The 24,889-nt window shown below is 37.1% G+C and overlaps 3 protein-coding genes across 3 annotated transcripts in view; 2 read left to right on the top strand and 1 right to left on the bottom strand.

Annotated features, from left to right (window-relative positions):
* cdk16 (cyclin dependent kinase 16) overlaps positions 1-4,895 on the top strand; it is a 49,482-nt gene extending 44,587 nt beyond the window's left edge. The window contains exon 17 of the mRNA XM_067414348.1: positions 332-4,895. Within this exon, the coding sequence (XP_067270449.1) occupies positions 332-369 (38 nt within the window). The 3' untranslated portion in view covers positions 370-4,895. The remainder of the gene's footprint in view (positions 1-331) is intronic.
* Positions 4,896-5,423: 528 nt separating this feature from the next.
* tsr2 (TSR2 ribosome maturation factor) lies at positions 5,424-12,508 on the top strand. Its single transcript, XM_067414352.1, has 5 exons — positions 5,424-5,558; positions 5,898-5,988; positions 7,741-7,832; positions 7,917-8,087; positions 12,108-12,508. Exons 1-5 carry the CDS (start codon positions 5,478-5,480, stop codon positions 12,222-12,224), a joined length of 552 nt encoding a protein of 183 aa, XP_067270453.1. The 5' UTR covers positions 5,424-5,477; the 3' UTR covers positions 12,225-12,508.
* A 207-nt stretch (positions 12,509-12,715) lies between these two features.
* Positions 12,716-24,889, bottom strand: part of srpk3 (SRSF protein kinase 3) — a 28,828-nt gene continuing 16,654 nt past the window's right edge. The window contains exons 11-16 of the mRNA XM_067414351.1: positions 21,524-21,748; positions 20,762-20,859; positions 20,563-20,670; positions 17,547-17,616; positions 16,767-16,859; positions 12,716-13,387 (exon numbers count right to left, since the gene is read on the bottom strand). Coding sequence (XP_067270452.1) covers positions 13,203-13,387; positions 16,767-16,859; positions 17,547-17,616; positions 20,563-20,670; positions 20,762-20,859; positions 21,524-21,748 — 779 coding nt within the window. The 3' untranslated portion in view covers positions 12,716-13,202. The remainder of the gene's footprint in view (positions 13,388-16,766; positions 16,860-17,546; positions 17,617-20,562; positions 20,671-20,761; positions 20,860-21,523; positions 21,749-24,889) is intronic.

Below are 24,889 nucleotides of genomic sequence, written 5' to 3' on the forward strand. Positions count from 1 at the left end.
GGAGCTTGTTGTGTGAATACTCCTCTTTCCTCACCAAACAAGAAAACAGCCCAGGCTTCTCTAGAGCGTTAAACTGAGCATGTGTGGGTGGCTGTGTGTTTAGGTGCACGTTGACATGTGTTTGGGTTTGGTAAGCTCGCCTACTCTCATGCCCAGTTCTCTAAACGAAGCGAGCGCTGCTTTTCTCTCTCTGCCCCTCTTGTGACCCTTTTTACCCTCTGATGGTCCTTTTCGATTGCATTTGGTTTTATCCTGCTCAGTGTTGCATGCTCCATTTAGCCACTGACCGCTGTCTGTGTAGCCTAAACGTTCTCCTCTTCTTTTTCTCCAGTCAACAGCATATCTCAGCGGCAGAGTCTGCTCTTCTGAGGGCACGCGGGGCGACTCGGGATGGGGACGACGGACGACATACAGAGAGGACGCGTCGTGAAGACGAAGGGATATGCTTTTCATTTTTCCGTCCGAGTCATTCGCTAGTCCTGTGGCATTATGTGTTTAGAAGGGGGTCACTGTAGTTGTTTACATGGAAAGGCTGAGGATGTTGATTTGTGTACTTGTTTTCTTTGTTTCAAATGAGGATGCACTCCCCCTTCCCTGTGCACATTACGAACATCTTCTTCCTGTTTGCTGTACCGTCTCGATGTGGTTGCGTCAATCCAGCCGCTGTAATCAACCAATCAGACGCAGAATGTTATCAGATGACCTGCTTGAGTGCATAGACTTCATCCTTTGACTGAAACAAATCAACCTGTTTTGTTTTTTTGGCAATACTTCTCAATTGTAATGTAAAAGGAAGGCCAGTTTATGAAGGAACGTATCATGAATGCTGTTAATATCCATCAAGAAGAAGCCAAGTCTTTCTAGTCTTCCAGAATAATAATCCTCTTCATTAGTGTCATCAGCCCTCCCATCCAAAGATGAACATTTAGTACTATGCCAACACAATGGTTTTCCAATCATCATCATCATCATCATCGACCCTAATAGATGTTATCTGTATTCATCAGAATATTGACTGTCAACTTTTACTTTTGTTTGCATAATCATTTCACTTTTAAGTTGTTGTTTACATGTTTGTTTGGTTTTTTGCCATGCAATACAGTTTGATAATCTAGAATATGGTTTCACCAAAGACCCCCATGCCGTCTTTCTTTCCTTCTCGGTTTGACTTGTATTGAGCTTCCACTCCCATCATCATGTTCAAGAGAACCCTCGATCAGCTACACTGTGTCAAGGACAGATTGTTTGTGCAAAACGAATCATGTTTGTTTTGCTTTAAGTAAAGCCTCCGATAGTCTCGACGCATTTCCTGCGGATCCCTAGTGCAAGCCATGTTGACAATTCTTCCATTACCGCAGCTCTTCGGGCTGCCGCTCTAGTTGAAAACCGAGCTCGGTTCTCCGCCGGTTCAGTCAGGGCGATGAGAACTCATAATGGGATGCCCGGGCACATGCGGAGAAGCGGTCGACTCGTATAGGGCTCAGGTTTCTGTCACTCTGCAGAACAGCTGAGTGCGGTGGATAATGTTCTCCATCTCGCCCCGGTTGTTCATACTCCGCAGGTTTTGGAGCGCATTGGTGTCGCGTAACACACCGCAAATTTAAGATGCTACCGTCCCCTGGTATGTACGAATCAGGGCCGCTCTGCACAATGCCTGCGATTTTATGCAGTCCCACAAATGTGTTTTTAATGGGTGAATCTCTGGAGGAAAAAAAGTCCAGATATTTTACACCAAAATTATTTTGGTTTTACTATTAATAACTATTAATATTTCTTTGTTTTTCATTGACATTATGTTCTTTACCAATTAATCCCCAAATTCGTATTCATATTATAACGTTTATATATGTTGTATTAAATACATTGTATATATATAAAATGCCATCTTTGCTGATGTACATCATTTCACAGCAATTTTTACTGTGATATGGCATAATTTACTGTATTGGGAGAATGACTAAAACTGGTAGGCCCATTACAGTAATAAAGGTGGAAATGTGCTTGATAATCAAATACTACTGTTAAATATCTAAAATAATGTCACCATGGAAAATACAAAGTTCCTTATAAGATTTTTTTATGCAAGATATAATTTCTCATTTTATTTTAGGGTGAAATGAGACTGGATTTTGTTGTTGTTTCGAGATTCACCCCATTAGAGCAGAATGCAGAGGTGTTTAAGACTTCATATTAGTGAGGATATTTTAGTAAATATATAATTTTTTACAACTAATTTAAGCAATCCCAAAACGTTTGGTCTGGTGATAGATTGTGACTTCCCTTCGTCCCTGTTGGAGATGACCTGTGAATAATACCTGTGCTGCATATGTGTGTGTGTATGAGAGAGAGAGAGATAGAGAGAGAGAGAGAGACGGGAATGCAGACTTGCATGGCAGTGTTGTAAAGTTAAAGACTGTGGTACTTTGTAAATAGCCTTAGAATGTGTTTTTGCAGATCAGAGGTGTGGAGAGTGCAATGAGAAGATCCTCCTAATAATGTATAATTTTTAAAGCAAAGAAGAATATCATTTTTGTTATACTTATCATTGATGACATTGTTCTCTCTATTTTTTTCTTTTCTTTAAAAAAAAAAAAAGATGTAGTAGCCAGATGTTAATACCATAGAAGACTCATGTGGCTGTAGATATTTGGTTTGGATGTTTGTTAGTTCATGACGATGAAAACGGCTCATCTAACGTAAAGCTTTCATCTGGAATGCGGATGGATTATGGAGAAAGGGCTTCGGTGGAGCCAACTGTTCATTACTGCGCAATAATTGATCATTTTACGCAATAATTTGTTTAAAAATACCAAAACGCTCTTGATTTGAAAAGAATTTGATACGGATTTTCGGTAAGCATCGCATGTAGATAAATATATAAAAAGCAAACAATGCCAGAAATTGTCATGCGAAAACGAGGCTGTTTTATTGCCATTTTATGAGGAATCTAATAAGTGAGGTTTTGATATGATTGCAGGTGAAATGCTTTTATACATGGAGACACTTTGAGCCAATATGGACTTCATACGGTTTTCAGTACGTTTCTTTTGTACAACTCAACCTTTTTGAACGGGCATTTTATGCTAAACAAAACTTGATAATTGATAAGTACAGTATTATTTGCACTTTCTCTTATTTTGCAATTGTATACACTAAAAGAGCCCAAAGTTGGATGACTTTCAGCCATTTTACTGCTCTTCTCCAGTTGGCGGTTGTCCGTATGTGAAGGCAAGAAGGGAGCAATGAGGTCTGCTGTTAGAGAAATATGTTAAATGCAGTTTAAACAAACACATTAAGCAATACTCACTGTTAATATACATGTCACATCTCATGGATATCTAACGCAGGAAATCCTCTCAGATAGCCATAATATATTTTCTGATTAACAGTAAGTAAATAATATGCATATATGAGTGGTCACTTTGTTTGAGTCTAGAGCTGTTAACCACAAATAACAACTGTTTGATGCAATGTTGAAAATCCCTTTTCCTGTTTTTTTCCCCTTTTTCTTTTAAATCTTTGAGTTCTGAATTGCAATACTCAATCTTTCCACCCAAGAATCTGTGGTTCAAAGTATGTTAAAATGGAAAACCTTTACAAATAATTACAATGCACAACAATAACCGACTGTTTCCTCATGTTGCTTGTATGAATGATCATTTGCAATCAAGTGCGTCAGTTATAAAAGCAGGAAGTGGATGCAGAACATTGGCACAAACAAGCTGTAAAACATTCAGGTGGAGCAGAACAAATGTGAATTATTTTTGCTGGCAATATAATCAATGTCCCAAACTTGAATTTTGTTTTCCTTTTTGTAACTCATTTAAATGTAACAATACTGTCAAATCAATCGATCTCGATTAATCGAATCTTAAAGTTTGTGAATATATAAGTACACACACAAACAATCATCCATGTTCGATGCGATTAATCATGGTTAATCAATTTGACAGCACTAATTCATATACTGTTTGTATATTCGTTACAGATTGAAAATAATTCCCAATATATATACTTAAACCCAAATCTACACATAATCAGATCAGCCACAACATTAAAAAAGTCCAACTATAGCCAGGAAACCCAACAAACAAACTATAAAATCTCAGCTTGTATGTATATCACCCATAGTTGGACACATTCATTTTCCACAACTAAAGATGGCTTAATATTGACTAGTATGCATGAGTTATGTGTTCAGGCACCTTTACAAAATGTATGTGCAAATCCAAGAGGTAGAAACAAACTTGGTTTTGGAGCAACTTTTAAATGTGCCTTTCAAATTAAAGCTAACCAATTTGGTCAATCAAATAACCAAGAGAAACGTCACCAAACTGATACAAATATGACACACTTGCCATCAATATGACCATATTTTAACATAAAATATAAGTTTGAGGAAGTGTTATCCTTAAAGGAAATCATATATTTCTGATTACATACATGGCTCACAGATGAACCCCAGAATGAATCTTAAACATGACAGAAAAACTTGTATTTTGCATTATTATTATTTAATATCTATATAATGTCCCTACATTGTGCTTTGACGATATTATTGTGATGGTTCTTAGCAGCCATATATTTAAAATGGGAATTTCAAATTTGAGCCGTGCTCCTTGACATAAATCAACGCAGTTTTTTTTTTTTTTTTATCATTTCAAGATTTCTGAGAAGTAAATATGCGCCTCATCATGTATTATACAGCAGCTTGATTTGTTGACTGCTTTTCAGCGTTTGCTATTGGTCAATGCCAAAGTTATCCGAAGCCTTGCATGGGTTGGTGTTTAATTTTTCCAAGGAATGTTATAATGCTGACACCCTGCTTTGTGTTTCTTACTGAGCCAGTTTTACTGCAGAGAATTACTGTTATAATAAAACCCACACACTTATAACCCCAGTATTCCCAGACTCATCTTTAACCATGTTATAATTCTGTTCATTTATTGTATCAAAGATATACAATTCAATAAAGGTATGTACATTTCTGAATAATAATTTGCACCAGATCTTATTATTTGTCTTCTATTGGTCTATTTTTTTATTTTATTTTATAGGTATATAAAGCTTTTCTACTTTTCTAAAAAAAATAAAAGTGTGTTTGTGTGTGTGTCAAAAGTATCTTCAATATTACCTTTGAACAATTTAAATGCACCCATTTTGAATAAAAATTATTAATTTAAAAAAGCATACATTTCAAATGTATGTGTGGAGAAGATGGATAAAATACAGTAGATAGACAGATGAAACGATAGATAGATAGATAGATAGATAGATAGATAGATAGATAGATAGATAGATAGATAGATAGATAGATAGATAGATAGATAGATAGATAGATAGATAGATAGATAGATAGATAGATAGATAGATAGATAGATAGATATTGTGATTGATTAAATTACCTGGTGAAATTTAATCTTTACCGTCAACCACTGAAATCTGTGATCGACTCCTCAGGTCTGTTCATTTTCAAGATGGCGCCGCTCACATCTTCCACACGTGAATTATTCAGTGAGGCCGTTCGGGCTGTTTTGGAAACGTGGCCGGTGCTGCAAGTTAGTACATTTATAACGTTACGTTCTGAAAAATACATTACTCGTAGAATATTGTCATATTATTCGGCAATCTTAATTTTAATAATCACAAATCTGACTGCTAACAGTTTAGCATATTAGCTCTGCAATGTATAAGCAAGAAGTTAATGTACAATAAACATATATGTAGGCACCTTTTAAGTTATTTTCACGATGTTGTGTCTAGCTGCGCATGTATTGTTCTAAAGCGCGCTCGGGTTGGTCTTCCTCGCGGGAGCGGCTGCAGCGGCACCAACAGCTTCTGATTTATAGACGTAATGTATTATGGAAGGATTTAACGAGCTCAGTGTTTTCTCACAGATCGCGGTCGATAATGGTTTTGGTGGAGCTTATAGTCAGCAGAAAGCGGAGTGGATGGTGGACGCGCTGCTGCAGTATTTCAACGACAACGGTCAGAGCTGTCAAATAATTCTCACTAACACTTCAGGATATGTTCTGATGTCACTAACACACTTTAGGATATGTTCTGATGTCACTAACACACTTTAGGATATGTTCTGATGTCACTAACACACTTTAGGATATGTTCTGATGTCACTAACACACTTCAGGATATGTTCTGATGTCACTAACACACTTCAGGATATGTTCGGATGTCACTAACACACTTTAGGATATGTTTTGATGCCACTAACACTTCAGGATATGTTCTGATGTCACTAACACTTCAGGATATGTTCTGATGTCACTAACACACTTCAGGATATGTTCTGATGTCACTAACACACTTCAAGATATGTTCTGATGTCACTAACACTTTAGGATATGTTCTGATGTCACTAACAAACTTCAAGATATGTTCTGATGTCACTAACACACTTCAAGATATGTTCTGATGTCACTAACACACTTCAAGATATGTTCTGATGTCACTAACACACTTCAGGATATGTTCTGATGTCACTAACACACTTCAGGATATGTTCTGATGTCACTAACACACTTTAGAATATGTTCTGATGTCACTAACACACTTTAGGATATGTTCTGATGTCACTAACACACTTCAGGATATGTTCTGATGTCACTAACACACTTTAGGATATGTTCTGATGCCACTAACACTTCAGGATATGTTCTGATGCCACTAACACACTTTAGGATATGTTCTGATGTCACTAACACACTTTAGGATATGTTCTGATGCCACTAACACTTCAGGATATGTTCTGATGTCACTAACACTTCAGGATATGTTCTGATGTCACTAACACTTCAGGATATGTTCTGATGTCACTAACACACTTTAGGATATGTTCTGATGCCACTAACACTTCAGGATATGTTCTGATGTCACTAACACACTTTAGGATATGTTCTGATGTCACTAACACACTTTAGGATATGTTCTGATGTCACTAACACACTTCAATATATGTTCTGATGTCACTAACACTTCAGGATATGTTCTGATGTCACTAACACACTTTAGGATATGTTCTGATGTCACTAACACACTTTAGGATATGTTCTGATGCCACTAACACTTCAGGATATGTTCTGATGTCACTAACACTTCAGGATATGTTCTGATGTCACTAACACTTCAGGATATGTTCTGATGTTACTAACACTTCAGGATATGTTCTGATGTCACTAACACACTTTAGGATATGTTCTGATGCCACTAACACTTCAGGATATGTTCTGATGTCACTAACACACTTCAGGATATGTTCTGATGTCACTAACACACTTCAATATATGTTCTGATGTCACTAACACACTTCAGGATATGTTCTGATGTCACTAACACACTTCAAGATATGTTCTGATGTCACTAACACACTTCAAGATATGTTCTGATGTCACTAACACACTTCAGGATATGTTCTGATGTCACTAACACTTTAGGATATGTTCTGATGTCACTAACACTTTAGGATATGTTCTGATGTCACTAACACACTTTAGGATATGTTCTGATGCCACTAACACTTCAGGATATGTTCTGATGTCACTAACACACTTTAGGATATGTTCTGATGTCACTAACACACTTCAAGATATGTTCTGATGTCACTAACACTTTAGGATATGTTCTGATGTCACTAACACACTTCAAGATATGTTCTGATGTCACTAACACACTTCAGGATATGTTCTGATGTCACTAGCAAACCCCGTTTGTGCCTCTCCACAGATGACCTGCAGCAGGAGGAAGTGGAGGATTTCATCTCGGAGCTCATGAACAATGAGTTCGACACCGTGGTGGATGACGGCAGCCTGCCTCAGGTTTGACTAGATTAAATCACATCTGCTACAGATGGTAAGTGTATGTTTCTTTGTGTGTTTGTGAAACTCTCGACTCTTGCTCAGGTGGCACAGAAGGTGTGTGTGATGTTCCAGCAGTGTCAGCAGAGCAAACTGACGGAGGTCAGAGAGCAGATCAACCAGCTGAGTCAGAAGAAGAGCGCTGGGAGGGCAAAGGCCACACCTGCCAAAACACCCAATGATGATGATGAGGAGGAGGAGTGTGATGATGAAGAGGTACAGTGTATATACAGCCCCAGCCCAAAAAAGTCCCTGTTTGGATTAAAAGGGATAGTTCACTTTAAAATGAAAATTCTGTCATCCTTTACTCACCCTCAAGTTGCTTCAAACCTGTATGCATTTCTTTCTTCAGCTGAACACAAGGGAAGATATTTTGAAGAATGTCAGTAACCAAACAGTTAAAGGTCCCTTAGAATGTTTTGAAACAATATGTTAAAATTTTCTCTGATATCTACATTGAGGGTATGTGGCTTATTTAAGGGCAAAAATTGTCCAGATACAGTTTTACAGGTCCATTTACAACTCTATAAATTGTCCCTAGGATGTAATGCTCTGTTTTTGCCTTATTTGGAAGAGTCATGAATATTAATGTTGATCTCTGCTCTGATTGGCTTATTTCAGCAGCTCACAGCAGTTCAGTAAAGCGGCTCGTGAGTCCTGACCATCCTGACAGAACACAGACCGGCTAAATGACACTTTAAGCAAAACATCTCAAACGGAGATTGATAAAATACAGCTTACTTGTTTATTGGCGTTTTCAGATCATCCATGAATGAGAAAGAGCTCACGTTCGTGCGGTTGCCAGATTTCAGTAATTAAATCCCCAAACAGAGTTTTTCTGTAAAAAGAGCAACCATATGCACGCGAGCTCTCTCTCGCACACGGACGATCTGAAAACACCAATAAACAAGTAAGTTGCATTTAATCAATCTCCATTTGAGATGTTCTGCTTAAATTATGCCTAAATTTTAGACTTGTCTTTTTTCGTCAACGATATTGCATAACGTTAGTCACAATGTAGGCTAACGTTACGCAGTGACTGTGATGTACTCAGAAATACATGCATGCAAAAACATCATAGGCCTACTTCAGTTCTCAAAAATATAAATATATAACTTATATTTTTACAAAATGAATAGCCTTGTCAAATGACTTTCGTTTTAACTTATATGGTGGAAAAGGTTTGCTAGGACCGAGTGAACGATCTGTAAGCAAAGTATCTACGGTTGTATTTTGTAATACAAAATAATATTAACCTTTGTCATTAGACAAACTATTTAATTGTGTATGGTACTTGGAGTTTCCTATTGTTACTGTACTAGCATCTTGCGTCATCTAGACAATGCTGTCTCTCTAAGAAACTTTCAATTTAGTCAGAAATTGTTTAAACAGCTAGTCAATAAGTGGATAAATTACTTACTGCTTGCAGGAATATAGTTGCCCCTTTCTTCAGTTTAAGACGCTGAGTGAAGCTTGCTTGAAATGGGCCGAATAAACGAACGAATTGTTGTGGTATCCGATTATAATAAACCTCAACCATGACTGTTGACATATAAAGAGTCCCCTGCACAGCCTAAACATGACGCGTGTCATGAGAGCTGCCGTTTTTGCTATCCTCGAGGGTCTCGAGTGTACCTGCAGTCTCAATGATTCAGCTCCGTGACGTCAGTTCCGCCTGACAATGAGCATGTTTGGACAGATGTAAATGTTGGGAGCATGCATGTAAATGATCCCCAACGCTTGTGTCACAGTTGGGTTTATCTTTTTTCTGTGGTGTTTTTGATTCACGATATTTACATAAGAAGGAGGAGGCAATGATGTTTGAGACTCGCACTCATGTGATGTCCATGTACTGAACTCTTATTATTTCACTATGGCAAGGTAAATTCAATTTTTCATTCTAGGGCACCTTTAACTGGAGCCATTGACTTCCATAGTATTTTTTTTTTCCTACTATGGAAGTAAATGGCTCCAGTTAACTGTTTGGTTACTGACATTCTTCAAAATATCTTCCCTTGTGTTCAGCTGAAGAAAGAAATTCATACAGGTTTGAAACACCTTGAAGGTGAGTAAAGGATGACAGAATTTTCATTTTAAAGTGAACTATCCCTTTAAATTGGCAAATGCTTGAGAGTCAATGACTGGCTCATTATTGCAGTGATTATTATGTTTCTATCATGCTGTATGTTTGGCAGGAGTTTATCTAACACTGATTGATGGAGGGTAGCTTTTCATTTCTTAAACAACCATTGGAAGACGCATCATGTTGCAAATGTGTTACTGAAACTCGTTACAAAGACTGTAAACTGTCGTACTGAATTGTGGAGTTAGCCCGTGAAACAGTTTTTCACCATTTCTTCATCCTCCCGTCCTGCCGACATCTGCCATCTTTTTCAAGATTTTAATAAGCCATTTCATTTACTTGGAAGATTTTTTTTTTAATCATTCAAAATGTTCTGGGTGGTTAACACAATACATTAACACAAACTGATGCACCTCTTACATCACAACATTTATTACAATCAAGAGATGCATCAATTTGTGGTCAAGATCTAGTACCTAGAATGTAAAAGTCTCCTCCAGCACATCCCAAACTAAACATATAACATGCTAGAAGAATACTAATCACTGCAATAATAACCCAATCATAGAGTCTTAAGCATTTGCCTATTTAAATCAAAACAGACAGCGTATATGTGTGTCTACATATAGATACACACACACACAGATTATGTGTGTGTGTGTGTGTGTGTGTGTGTGTGTGTGTGTGTGTGTGTGTGTGTGTGTGTGTGTGTGTGTGTGTGTGAGAGAGAGAATGTACTGTAGGTACTTTGGTACTGTTTTTACTAGTAAGGTGTACATTTTCAAAACTCCAAACTGATCACACTTCTAACAGCCAGTTGTTCTTTCATAACCTGATCTAATGCCTTCATTCAGTTGCACATATTTTCAGTCCACATAATCATTGTTTCAAACACAAGATTATTGTAATATGTAATGAGAACATTTGTTTTAATCACCGAAACACAACAGTATGATCTTTCAGTTTAATGCTTTTAAAAATCCGTTCATTCAACAGCAAACAATGCAAGATACCCTTTTCAGTTCCAGTAGCACAATGTGTGCAGTTGCCACTTTAGGAAATACACTGAAATGAGTCTGACCTAACTTGTGTGATTGAATCCATAATGTTTGTAATAGTATCTATCTAGCGTATTATCATAATGTGTGATGAGGTATGACAGCCATGAGGATTTGATGCCATCTGTCTCCCTTTGTCTGATGCATCTCTGGTCAATATGATGTCATGGACTGTTTTTCCTCCTCATAGTGATGGTTATCATCCTCTATAATAAATCATTAATGTAAAAAAAAAAAAGAATTTCTTTTAGTAATTTATATCGGAAATTGTAAACAAGTTATACAGAACGATTGTGCCAGATTTACTAACAGCTTGCGTTAGCGCAAACGCTATTTTGGCAATAAAAACGAATGTCTGCATTTACTAAAGATGCACAAAAAACGTAGCACTGAAAAGGCGTGGACAGGCGTATTTTTGAGCTGAACTTTCCCTTTCAGACAGAAAATGCGTGGGAGGAGAGTATTTAATGATTAATGCGCAGTGATTTACTAAGTTCGTCAATTTACTGGTGCTTAATCCATGAATTACTGCCCAAAAAAGCACTCCTTAAACCAGACAGTAATTTGCGCTGCTCTTGGTAGATCGTGTTGGTCATTATGGAAATGATCCGGCCGCGTCTGTGTTCTGTCATTTGTGTGTCGTCAGTAGATCAGCCGTAGAACTTTACACTCCCAGCTGTTTTTTTTGAAGGTGCTCTCACTAATTTCCTGTGTGTTGTAAATCTAGCCCTATGTCTAAAGAATCAATATCTAGCTATAGAAACCTTTAGGAGTACCAAATGAATCATGGATTAACTGTTAAGTTGTTGGACAAATCTGTGAGCTGAACAAACGAGAAGAGATGCAAATCAAAAGTTTGATAGTAAGAGCTTTATGCAAGGCACAGTTAGTGTGAATGAAACATGTAGAAACCAATGAAACCATTTTGTGTAGTGAAAGAGACACTGTGGTTTTGTGTATGGTACGAACACAATTGAAAACATGCTGAAATATTTGAACTGTTGTGATAGTGCTAAGAGTTTTGAAAATTGAGCCAAAGCAATTAAAACAAACAAACAATTGTAATGACCTCCTCACTGGTTGTTTTTCTCTCAGGCTATGGATTGTGATGGAGGCGCAGCGGGACCGTCAGTCAACAGCGCAGCGGTGAAGGAGGCCACGAGTCATGAGGAACAGGACGATGGCTGGACGGTTGTGCGTAGAAAGAAGTAACTGGACTATAAGTATTAGGACTGATAAATTTCTTAATTTAAAAGACATTTTAAGGGCCTCTTCTATGGAAACTGAATGATGTTTAAACACCTGTGCAGATGGAAACGGATGGATTACCTCACTGGACCCCTTGGCTTTCTTTCATAAATGGTTAGTTTAGACATTATGACTAGTCCAGTGATTTCCCTGTGCGTATGCTTTGTAACTGATCTGCTTTATATACAATTATGTATATACATTTCTATGGTCTTGTTATTTGCCACAACTTAAATTGTTCTCTTTCACATGCTGCGTATAGCCATATTTATTCATAACTTGTAGGTTAATGCATGTGATGATCTTTTATCGCCCCCTTCTGTCACTGCAGTATCACTGCAACAGTAAAATGCAGTGCTGTTTTTTTTTTTTAAACAGCTCTTATGCACATTCTGGTAAACTTTTGTAATCAATGCAAGAGAAAACATTTAAAAATGACTCCATTATCACATCTGTGTTTCTAAGTAATGCTTTATTCTTCAGTACACAGGGCTTAAGATCTCAAGTCTTTATTGATTTAGTCAAGTACACATACAGTGTTTTCTGTATGTTCACAAACAAGCATTCCTCACACATATTCGCAGACAAATATAAAAAGGTGAGGGGCTGTTTTTTTTTGTTCTTTTTCCTTTTTTTTTGCAGATGGCATGTCAAGGCACTATTTCAACATAAACATATGACCCTTCTACACAATTAAATGACCGTACAATGAAAACTCGAGAGACGGCGGACATATCTCCATGTTCAGAGATCAAAGCTTCTTTAAATATAATATATATATATAAAAAACATAGGTTTGAGGTTCTAGCTAAGTCTGTGCTCAGGATACTGTATGTCCAGTTTGTTTTACCTTAACAGTGACTTTACACTCAGAAAGGTGGATGTGTGCACCAGGTGATCAGATGGGACGCAGACCACATTTTATAGGGAAACCAGCGAGCGTTATGAGTTGATCCAGGGGTGCTGTAGACACTCTGAAGCTGTGGCGCGGTTCTCTGGGATGAACTCGAGCATTGTGAGCAGGAAGTCACTAAACTGGGCAGCTTGATCCAGTGGCCATTCATACTTCTCCAATAGCACCTCAAACAGTCCCCACGGCTTCAGGTTCGCAATGTGCCGCAGCTCACCTACACACACACACACAAATGCTCAGTCAAAGCATTATCATGCACGTCATTTAAGGACGCAACAACCTGCAAATGTCAAGGTGGCCTGTTTTCTATGAAAGTACAAAAGTAGTTCAGCACTGCGTGAAACAGTTGTGAATAAAGTAGAGCTGCAAGATTATGAATAAATTGAGAAAATATTATTGTTTAAAAATCATAATTCTGAATATACAGCAAACCAGACAAAATAGCAATATACTAGATGTTAATTTACTTAAATGTTAATTGCTGCAGTCTATTAAAATATCTTGTTTGAAATTATTTTAAATTGGTTTTAAAGCGATAGTTCACCCTAAAATGAAAATGATCCCATGACTGACTCACCCTCAAGCCATCCTAGGTGTGTATGACATTCTTCTTTCAGATGAACACAATCGGGAGTACTGGAATACCGCCTTACGTAGTCTTTTGGGAAAAGTGTAATGCATTTCGCAGTTCAAAACACTTACCGACATATGTCGTCGCGTCAGTTACGCTTTTTTCCGTAAGTTGAATATCCGAAGGCTTTTATTAACCCCTCGTGCTGTGTGTAGTATTTTTTTTTATAAAGGATGGATACATGTTTTTAGACTTCAAATTTTTGGCAGCCATTAATAATGCTTGGATTAGCAAGGATATATATATATATATATATAATTCTGATTGTGTTTGTCTGAAAGAATAAAAATCATATACCTAGGATGGCTTGAGGGTGAGTAAATATTGGGGTCATTTTCATTTTTGGGTGAAGTATCCCTAGACCTGAGATAGGGATTGAACAATTCAATGAGTCATTCATAAAGACTTCACCTGTTTCATAACTGACGAATCGGCATTTATGAACTAATCTCTTCAATTAATGATTCAAAGACGTAATTGATACAAATTTTATTTGAAGCATCAATTTACTTTTTAAAGGTAATTTACTCGAACTGAAACTGCTAAGTCAATGATTCGCTAATACTCAAATAGACAGAAGTGCTGCGTCTGAATTCGAATACTTCCCTACTGTATAGTACGTGGAAACACGCCGCCAACCAGTGATGCCAGTAACACATTACTCTAATCTGACTACTTTTTTCCAGTAACGAGTAATCTAACGCATTACTATTTCCAAACCAGTAATCAAATTAAAGTTACTTATCCAAGTCACAGTGAGTTACTATTTTAGTCATTTTCCTTAGTAAAAACCGACAGCTTATCAAAATTCTCAGCCTGAGTTCGGCTGGAGCCTGTTTTTTTATTTTGTTTTTACATTGTTGCAGCCATTAAAATAGTTCAGTTTTGTTTTTAATGTCAAAGTTATTTTTCGTTTCGTTTCTTTATTAACCTAATTTAGAAAAATGTTCAGAGCCTTTTTTTGTTTGTTAAATTTAAGTTTATATAGGCAAGACAATTCAAGAGTTGGTTTGAGAGACTATTAAACATGCGGTTAACTCACTGGGTCGTCACATAAAAAAAATAAAACTTTAATTTAACAAACAAAAAATTGCTCTAAACATTTTTCTAAATGAACTTAATAAAGAAACTAAACGAAATATAACTACTTTGACGTTAAAAACAAAGTAGGCTAGTTATTATACCACCACAAAGGCATTTTTGACGAGCTGAGGCAGGCTGATAGATTAGCCTACTGCTCGCAACGGCGCTCAAAAAACCCGAAACGGGCTACACAATCTAAAAAATAAAAAAAAGTAGGCCTACATGCAGGTTGTCTTATAGCCAACCTTACACTTCAGCAAAATTAATATAAATCCGATCTTCAATTCCCGCGGTATATGCTCATTTAACGGAGTTCACATCAAAGCAAAAGATTCCAGCATTTTATTCAGCAGCCCATTTCAAATTCAAAGATCGCAATATGAGAGAGAGCGACCTAAGCACTGGTAAGATCATTAGTCTCATTATTTTATATTGAAGATGATTGTGTTTTGTGTGACTTTTTTAAAGTTTCATTTACGGCCATTTGCGTTGGCTTGCTTTACTCATTTGCAGCGATGTTGCAGTAGCACCATCATATCTATCTGACTACAACATAACACGCTCTCACACATTTATTTTTTAATTATTTGCCAGGAGTAAAATTTGCACATGTGGTTTAAACAACCAGATACATTTACATTTGTCCGGTTTAGTTTGAAATGCTTTCATGCACCTTCTGAATTGGTTTGTTTGAGTGATCGGAATTAAATACGTCTCGAAAGACTCTCGGAAGGCATTTAGGCCTACTCCTGGTCATTTCGCAATCAGATAGATAGGCCTGGTCAGAGAAAACGAATGAAGGAACCAGTTGTAAAAAGGCCATAACTCTAGCAGCTGCACTGAAGAAACAGACTCTTTAACCCTGCGTGAGCCATGTCTTGACAGTGGCACAAGCTATCATGGTCTCATGTTGTTTCCACCAGCACATCTCATTGTTCATTTTAATTATTAAAATAAATATAAAACGAAGGAGAAGCCTAAAAAAGGGGCGTAAAAAAGTCGGGACCGTCAGGCTCGGGCATAAATGCAATAAAGTGTGTTGCCAAAAACGGTTGTCATTTCTATTTTGAGGCGGCAGCGGTGTTGTCGGCAACTGCTGAATGTAACTAATAAAGTAACTTGTTATCTAACTTAGTTACTTTTAAAATCAAGTAATCTGTAAAGTAACTAAGTTACTTTTTAAAGGAGTAATCAGTAATCAGATTACTTTTTCAAAGTAACTGTGGCAACACTGCCGCCAACATAGTATGTCTGAATTCACAGTATTTGAAAAACAGTAGGCGAAAGTCCACGGATGACTTTACTATCCCATGAGGCCACGGGAGAGGATGAATGAATGAAGGTGAAGAAATGCAAGTGCAGAAAGAATCACTGAACGAATCCATGAACAAATCAGTTGTTCTGCTAAGAATAATCAAAAGCAAAAAAACGGCCTCCTGCTAATAGAACACGGCATTTTAAACATCTTGTCCCTGAAGCGTTTTTATCTCAGGTCTAGCGAGAGACGGCAAATGGAGGAAAGTCAAACTTATCTTACACTATTCCAACGCTAACGGCAGTCATGCTCTGTTGCTGGCTCGACTTCTTCACATTTCTCTGTGGTTTAGAAAGCAAGCGGAGAGAACTTTGCTAATGGGCTGATCTTCAGCAAGGATGTCCTGAGCTAATAATATCCTGAGCGTTCATCACGTCTGTGGAAAACCCTTTCAGATTAAGCACTGGGCTAATGAGGCAGCGAGTCGATGTTCTGTGGTTTGTTATCTTCATGCAAAGCTTTGTTTTGGTTTTTGATTCTGGGGTGAAGTATTCACCATGATATTCTCCCGTGTGTTTAGAGTCATTTTAAAGAAAGGACCTTTATAAGATTAGTGTTGGTTACCTCTCCGGTTGAAGTATTCTCTGGAGTATCTGCCTGTGAGGGCGAAGTGTGGAGGAATGGGACCCAAAAGCTCAATGATGTGAGCTATGTGATCTGGAAAAGAATAAATCACAAATCACACAAACACATTTTTGGACTGGTTATCATATTTAAAGAACAAACTAATACCTAACATTGTGTTTATATTAGGGATGCATAACATTAGTTTTTAAAAGAAGTCTCTCATCAAGGCTGCATTTATTTGATCAAAAATACAGTAAAACTGTAAATTTGTGACAAATTATTACAATTTAGGATACAGTTAAGAACTATTTGAATAAATGTAATGTATTCCTGTGGACAAAGCTGAATTTTCAGCATCATTACTCCAGTCTTCAGTGTCACATGATCCTTCAGAAATCATTCTGATATGATTTGCTGCTCAAGAAACATTTCTGATGATTAGCAACATTGAAACAGTTGTGCTGCTTCATATTTTTATAGAAACTGATCTAGTTTTTGTCAGGATTCTTTAATGATTTGATCTTGAACGTTAGTGTATATATTCATGAACCAAAGCCAAACATATCAGATTGATGCAAGGCAAAAAAATATTTGAAATTAGAAAAAAAATCTAGGCATCATTATTTTAAGAGGAATTTACTACTCATCCCATGAAGTATTGACCAACAGTCATTGATCAGTAAAATAATACAAATTTAGTTTATCATGCAAGTAACTCTTGACAAATCGGAAACTGGAGGAGGAAAAAAAAACCTGAGGAAGACCAAGACCACTGACCTTCATCTCGAGTGTAGTCTTCTCCCGAGTGAGGCTCAAACAGGTAGTCTCCGGTCGCCAACTCAAACGCCTGTTGAGACACATGATGTTACTGCTCTCTCACATGATCCTCGGAGGTGCACATCGATGTAAGTTCATATGTTGGGCAGCAGGTTGACTGAATCCCCTAGTTAATTAATTAATTAGCAAACCGTGACTCTTGAACCATAACCCTCTCTGCCTAAAACTCAAATTTACAGATTGACCAGTGATTCTGCAAAATGACTTCTCAAATAAATCTTAACATAGGTTATATAAAACATTGGCAGGATAAAATCAGTTGTGACCTAATAGATTTGAAATAACAGCAAACAATCCCAGCAGTAAAGCATTCGTTTCTTGACTGATGCTGTCATCCAGGGGTATTGAGTAATTAAGTCATCAGTTCTAATGTTATTTTAAGAATTCACCATTTGGCAGTAAACATTTAATCATTTTGAGTAAAATAAACCCTTTAAATCTGCCTATTCTGTTTGTTTTGAAATTTGAAGGATGAAAGATGCCTGGTTTTCTCCATATTAGGATTTTTCCGTCGAACACTTCCAGCTCTGTGATTGGTCGTCCAGCTGTGAGAGTACAGAGGGACAAGCAATATGAAGTCATTGATTTTAAATAACAGGAAAATTGACCAATCATATCATCCCTCTAAATGGACGGGGCTTGTTATCACGATTTTTCATTATCATCACGATTTTTCATTATCATCACGATTTTTCATTGTTATCACGATTTTTCCGCATGCTTTGAGGAACATGATTGAGAAATTTTTTTTTTTTTTGTTAATTAATTATCCACGCTGTTTTCTAAGATCAACTTTTAATAACATTTTTGAGTTAATCGACATAGGAAGACCTACACCAGAGCTTAAAGGAACACATCTAACTCTGGGGGATACGGCTAAAGTCCCAAAAAGTTGACAAGTCCATACATACCATTCTCATCTCTGTGTGTGCCATAACTCTGTCTGACGCTCCCACCGCTAGCCTAGCTTAGCACAAAGACTGGAGGTAAACGCTCCATCTGGTGTACTGCTCAATAAGTGACAAAAATAACACCAACATTACAGCTATAATGCATATAATGCAGCAACAACTACTACAGCTATAATGCATGCAGGTGATTTTGAATTGATATTTCATGTCGATATACAAAGATATAAACACTACGATCAGTTTTAAGTGTGTGACCATTGTAAGACTGGCCAATCTATAGAGCACTGGCAAGGGAAACTAACTTAATCAAACTCCGAGATCATTTCCGTTGTGTTGTGGCGATTTTGTTGTGTTGTGGCAATTTCATTGTGTTTTTGTTTACTTCAGTTGTGTTGTGGTTTAATTTAGTACGGCTGAACTACTGGGTCACCCTCTGTAATCTCACAGCTGGACAACCAATCAAAGAGCTGGAAGTGTTAGACGGAAAAATCCTAAAATGGAGAAAACAGGCATCTTTCTTCCTTCAGCTTCTCTGACGCACCCCTTTTGTATAATTAGGCTGGTGTTGAAACGTCTCTAAAAGCTGAGTTTCAATTCACGGCCTTTCAAAAATACCATTGTTAAAATATAATCAACTAGCCAACCATCCCATTTTTCTGAGTGACTTTATGGACAAGTAGAAGTTAGATCAATGCTGATTGGCATCAAGTGTTATTTAAAGGTGCACTATGCAACTTTTCGTCCACTGGAGGGCGCCTATTCTAAACGGCTCGCAAGTACCGGGACTTTTATTATGACGGGACGGGACAGTCGCCGGGCGCCCGCACTTCCGTTTTTTCCGGTCAGGTAAAAACAGCTATTTTTATCATATCAGATACATTTAAGGGGCCAAGGGCTTCAGCCATCCGTCCACTCTCTTCCCTGAACTGAAATGAAGTAGTGGGCTGTATTTTCCACACAATTGACATCAGGTTCAAGTACGCCAGGTTGGCTGGTGGTTATGTTTCCCGCATACCGCCTCCCATGGCAGAAACTGGCATTACGACACCTGTCGGGCCGGGGCTAGTAATGCTACTGTTAATTAAGGTTGATAGTGTGTTTACAGCACTATAACTTGACATTTTTTTAATGACATCATCGCCCTTATTTCTTCTCATTCTTTTGATGCTTGTAGGTCATTTTTGGGATATTTTTACCTCAATTTTTACACATGGCACCTTTAAGTATCACTGATATACTATTATAATTTTTGTTCATTTTGAATTAGATTGAATTTTCTGTTTTCATTTTAATTTTAGTTAAGGTTTTAATATTTGTAGTTATTAGTTTGTTAATGTCTATATTGTTTTAGTTTATTTAGTTTGAGTTATTTTAGAACTTAAAATAAATGACAATGAGAAATGTTGCCTTGTCGCAAGTTTTTTATATTTTATTTTAAAGTTGAAGTTTTATTTCCATTTCTGCTCAGCAACACTATGATTGAATTAAAGCAGAAAGTATATCAAAGAGTAAAATTACACATACCAGTATAAAAACAGATACAAATACACAAATCATGCCCAGGGATGCATAAAAATATACACATTGCTATAGCTAATAATATAACAAAATATTTTCATTATACTATACATTATATATACTACATTATACTATTCATTATATTTTTATTTAAAAAAACAAACAAATCTTAACTCTTTACATATGAGCTAATTAAAAAAAATATTTTGCTAATTACAGTGACAATTAATGAAGAACTCAATATTCATATATTAACAACAAACAGACTACAATATAGCCACTATAATTGAATTAGAAACGAATAGTTTGCAAATGACTATTTTATCACTGTATACTTATAAAGCGTAAACCACCCCTAGTTGATGGGTAAAGATTGTGAACGTAATGATCTTTTATTTCTTTTATTAATTTAATGGTGAATTGCTTCAGTTAATTTTATTATTATTTTTATTTTTTTGAAGTAATGAATATGTTTATTTGATGGTTTTAGTTTTAGTTAACAATTATAACCCTGAATGAGTTCGTACCATACACGCAGTGCTCCATATGTCAGCAGGGGGTCCGTATTCGGCTCCGATTAGCACCTCCAGAGCTCGGTACTGACGCGTCTGGATGTCCTCTGTAAAGTGCTTGTGCTGATATGGAGGAGAGGACATCAGTAAACATCATACATCAGCAGCACCTGACGTGAGCCATTTTTTGAATGGAATCGACCCACATACTCACCACCCAGCATGCATTGCCAAGGTCTGCGATCTTGATGTGTATTTTATCTGCATTCTGAGGTTCTAGAGGATTCACTAAGAAATCAGCAGCAGAGTATGCTGGTGGAAAAAAATCAGACAATTTTAAGCACTTATGTCAAACCTTCAGCAACATAATTACATCCAAACAGAACATTTTTTATTTTTAATTAAGACGAAAGGCCTTTAGAGTGCATCAATGCATTTCCGACATAAACATCCCATTCGTTTTCTTCATTGGGGATTTGACTTTGAAATAATTTGGGCTGATGGCTTTGTAAGAGATGATAGACTGCCTCAACCCAGATTCTACTCTAATGATAAGCTAATTCCCCAAAATGACTTAATTATCATAGAAAACAGTCAACAGTTGTTATTTCTGCACCGCTTGCTCTGATTACATGCTGAGCAAACGGTCATCAGTTGTAGCATGGGACTAGGCGAGGGGCTTCGAGAACCGAGTGAGACTGAAAAAACCCTCATTTACATTGTGGGTTCTACATTTTATCTGTACAAAAGGTTTGTGTTTAGGGTGTCTGGGGTCATTCTGACTGAAAAACAAGGGGCTTTATGTACTCTGTCACTGCTACGCTGCAAAAAACTTATTCACTGAGGTCCTCATCATTTTTTCTTACAGCTTTTACAGAAGCAAACACCAATGTACAACCTTGTAGATCACAGCTGAGCTGTCTTTAAAGTCTTGGAAGTCCCTATAGAGAAAATGAGCTCGAAGTAGAGTACGTACAGTTGGGAGAGAGCAGGGAGCGCTCCGTGGAGTATCCGGACAGTGTGGACAGAGCCGACTCGGAGGTCGCTGACAGGATGGATCCGGACATGCCGGACAGGCCCGATCCTGGGCTGGAGAAGCGCAGGGGCCCGAAGCCGTTACAGCCCTCCTCCAGCCACGGCGAGCCCGACTCGGGACTGTGTTTAGTCAGAGCTCCTATAAAGGAGTGCCCGTTGCCGTTCACTGTGACACACATGGAGAGGAAAAAGTGTTAAAAATTCAAGTCACAATACACTTTTTTTCAAAGCAGCTTTACAGGAAGCCATGCTGTTATGCCTATAATGTCTTAAAGACATCTGTTGTGGTGAAAAACAGGTTTCTAATGTGTTTTTGTATGTCTATGTAGTTCTTTTATATGCTTTCAGACAAACTATATGCAAATTCATAAGTCAACACCATTGACAATATAGTCTCAAAACAGTTTGAATTTGCTGTTGTTTCTGACGTCACAAGCTACCCTGTAACCAATCACGTCAGCATGTGGGAGGGTTTTATCATATCATTAAATATTTTCTGAAGCCTCAGGAGAAACTAGGTTATTCCAGTACATATTGATATGAAAAATCGTGTATATTTAGCAATACAGTGGGTGAATTATGTATATGATGCTTATTATGATGTTATGGTAAACTATATGCCTTTCTCCACTGACGTTTAATGATGTTCAAAGCATTTCTAAGGACAATGATTTTCAGAAGGCAACTGTCTGACTCTGAGATGGCGAATTGGAACATGGTTTGTGTAACATTAGCAACGCATTGTTAGCTGTTTTATAAAAGTTAAATGTCCAACATTGTAAAGAGCAATACCATTGTGCAGTGTTTACCTCAGTAATTTAAGCAAGTGTATCTCTGGGCTGGTGTGAGTAAGGGAGTGAGTGGAGGCAGTGAAAATTTGCATTCGTAACTCCTCAAATAAAAGCCGGTAGTCAATTAAACGCCAGGCCTCTGATAGTGACCGGGCACATAGTCAGCACGAACAAATAAAGGCCGGTCTCAAATTAAAGGGTTAGTTCATCCAAAAATGAAATTGATGTCATTAATGAATCACCCCTAATGTTGTTCCATACCCGTAAGACCTCCGTTCATCTTCAGAACGGTTTAAAATATTTTATATTTAATAGTGTATCCAAGTGTATGCACACTATACTGTCCATGTCCAGAAAGGGAATAAAAACATCATCAGAGTAGTCCATATGTGACATCAGTTAGTTAATTAGAATCTCTTGAAGCATCGAAAATACATTTTGGTCCAAAAATAACAAAAACTACGACATTATTCAGCATTGTCTTCCACGTTTGTTTTCAAACCTTAAATAAAGATTCAACGGTTATGAATCGGCGGATTGATTCATGACCTTCAGTTCTTCAGTTAGGTAAATAAAGGCCCCGGTCTTTATTTGAGGAATTACGGTATTAATGGTTTCACCTATACTAAATGAGGCACAGGTGTAGTGTACATTTAAGCAATTTTAAGGCATGAGTATATTTTTTTCACTGAAATGATTAAATATTTAAATATGTAATTTTGATGATCAGAGATGAGTTTTAAGGGTAACACGATTGACTACAGAGATACTTTAATGCTTTAACAGAGTAGTTTTAGGGTCGTCTTCTGGATTTAGAGCTAGTTATCTTGTGGCTATATCTGCTACACAAAATAACAAATACATGTCTGCGTGTTCAAATGTAAATCATTTAGGCTGGAATACACTACACCACTTTTACCAGAATTTGTCCCAATTTACAGTCGATGCTAGATGTGAAAATCAGAGCCAGTCTGCAGATTCTGGGCATTCATATTGGACAGATTTCACACACAAAAAATATAGTGTATATTTTTAGCACAGACTTAGTTTCAGACTTAAACGGTGTCCCACGGTGTCCCACTTCAGAGGTTGCATCACAGGCTGCATTCAAACGCCAAATGCATCACAGCGGTGCAACAGGCTGCTCCAATTCGAATGCTCCTTCGAATGCAGCCTACAAATTGGTCCTTCTTTTCCTGGGCCATGAAGGACAGAATGAGTGAATCCCTAGCCTATCCCAAGGATCTTTGTGTGCCAGTGACAATTAGATTTTTTTTTGGAGAGAGAAAATGCCAGGACCAATCCTCCATAGGCCAGAATGTGCCATTTAACAATGCAGCCTCTGAATTGGGACACAGCTTTAAATCCATTCAGTCAAATATCAAACATATTGCATATTTTGAGCATATTTTAGAATACACGTTGATTTAATTTGTAATGCATCTCATAGCAATGAGGCACATGTTTCTGTGTGATTGTGCATTGTGTTAGGAACGACTTGAACATCTGGTAGTGTAGTATTTCGCTTTAACTAATTACAAAGTAGGCATGAGAATTAATGCTGGTTTGGTTTATGCTGATTAGTGAAATCTCAGTATAGAGACGAGACTATCCTTATTGAGTCTGAAAATTGCTCATATCGATGTAAAGATTTTGGACGTATCTTCCACCTCGAAGTCGTTTAATCAGGGCGCTGCTAGAAATTCACTTCATAATGCTTTAATCTAGATGCTTTAATTTAAAAGAGCGCTTCAGAGTATGCACTCAGATCATTAAAATAGGGCCCATAGAGATTGTACTTACAAAAAATGTCTCCAATTAATGTTTTATTTTTGCTGAGCAAATCACTAAAATGAACTAAACTTTCCTAATTAAATAGGTCATAGAAATTCACTAAATTCAACTAAATTTTCTGAACTTGAAACATTGAAATTTTAATTGAACCTACTTTTTTCAGAAGTCCTATTTTTCAGATTATTTAAATGGAGATAAATGAACAATCTTAGAAAAGATTGTATGTGCATGTGCTTTAAGTATAAAAAGGAGAATCTGTGTCAAAGCTCTTTCTCTTTAAAATTCATCTTGATGTTCTAGATGACATTTTCTATTCTCAAATGGTTCATTAAGTCTGTGCATTAATTAGATTTCCATTTGATGGCCATTAATGCTGGATAATACTGTTTACAGAAATAAAAACATGGTTTGAGATGTTGGAGTGAGGTTTTGTTTTTTTGTTTTTTTACCAAGGAACAACAGGAGACGTGCATAATGGATGTGTCATTATTTTCTGGCTTGAAATATAGTAAAAATAAATTGAACTGATTTCACACATTAATCTTGTTAATGTGTACTGCGCATCAAACTTTTTCTCCATATTGTGCATAATCTTTCAATCTTTCACAGAAGTCCCCACAAGGTATTTTCCGCCTCATTTTGAAGTAATATTATATTAAAAATGACTATTTTTAGTCCTTCAGCTCACAAAGCCCTCCTTCAATCAAGTGAATCAAGACTTT

The sequence above is a fragment of the Pseudorasbora parva genome, chromosome 13 (assembly GCF_024679245.1).
Source record: "Pseudorasbora parva isolate DD20220531a chromosome 13, ASM2467924v1, whole genome shotgun sequence".
Taxonomy (NCBI): domain Eukaryota; kingdom Metazoa; phylum Chordata; class Actinopteri; order Cypriniformes; family Gobionidae; genus Pseudorasbora; species Pseudorasbora parva.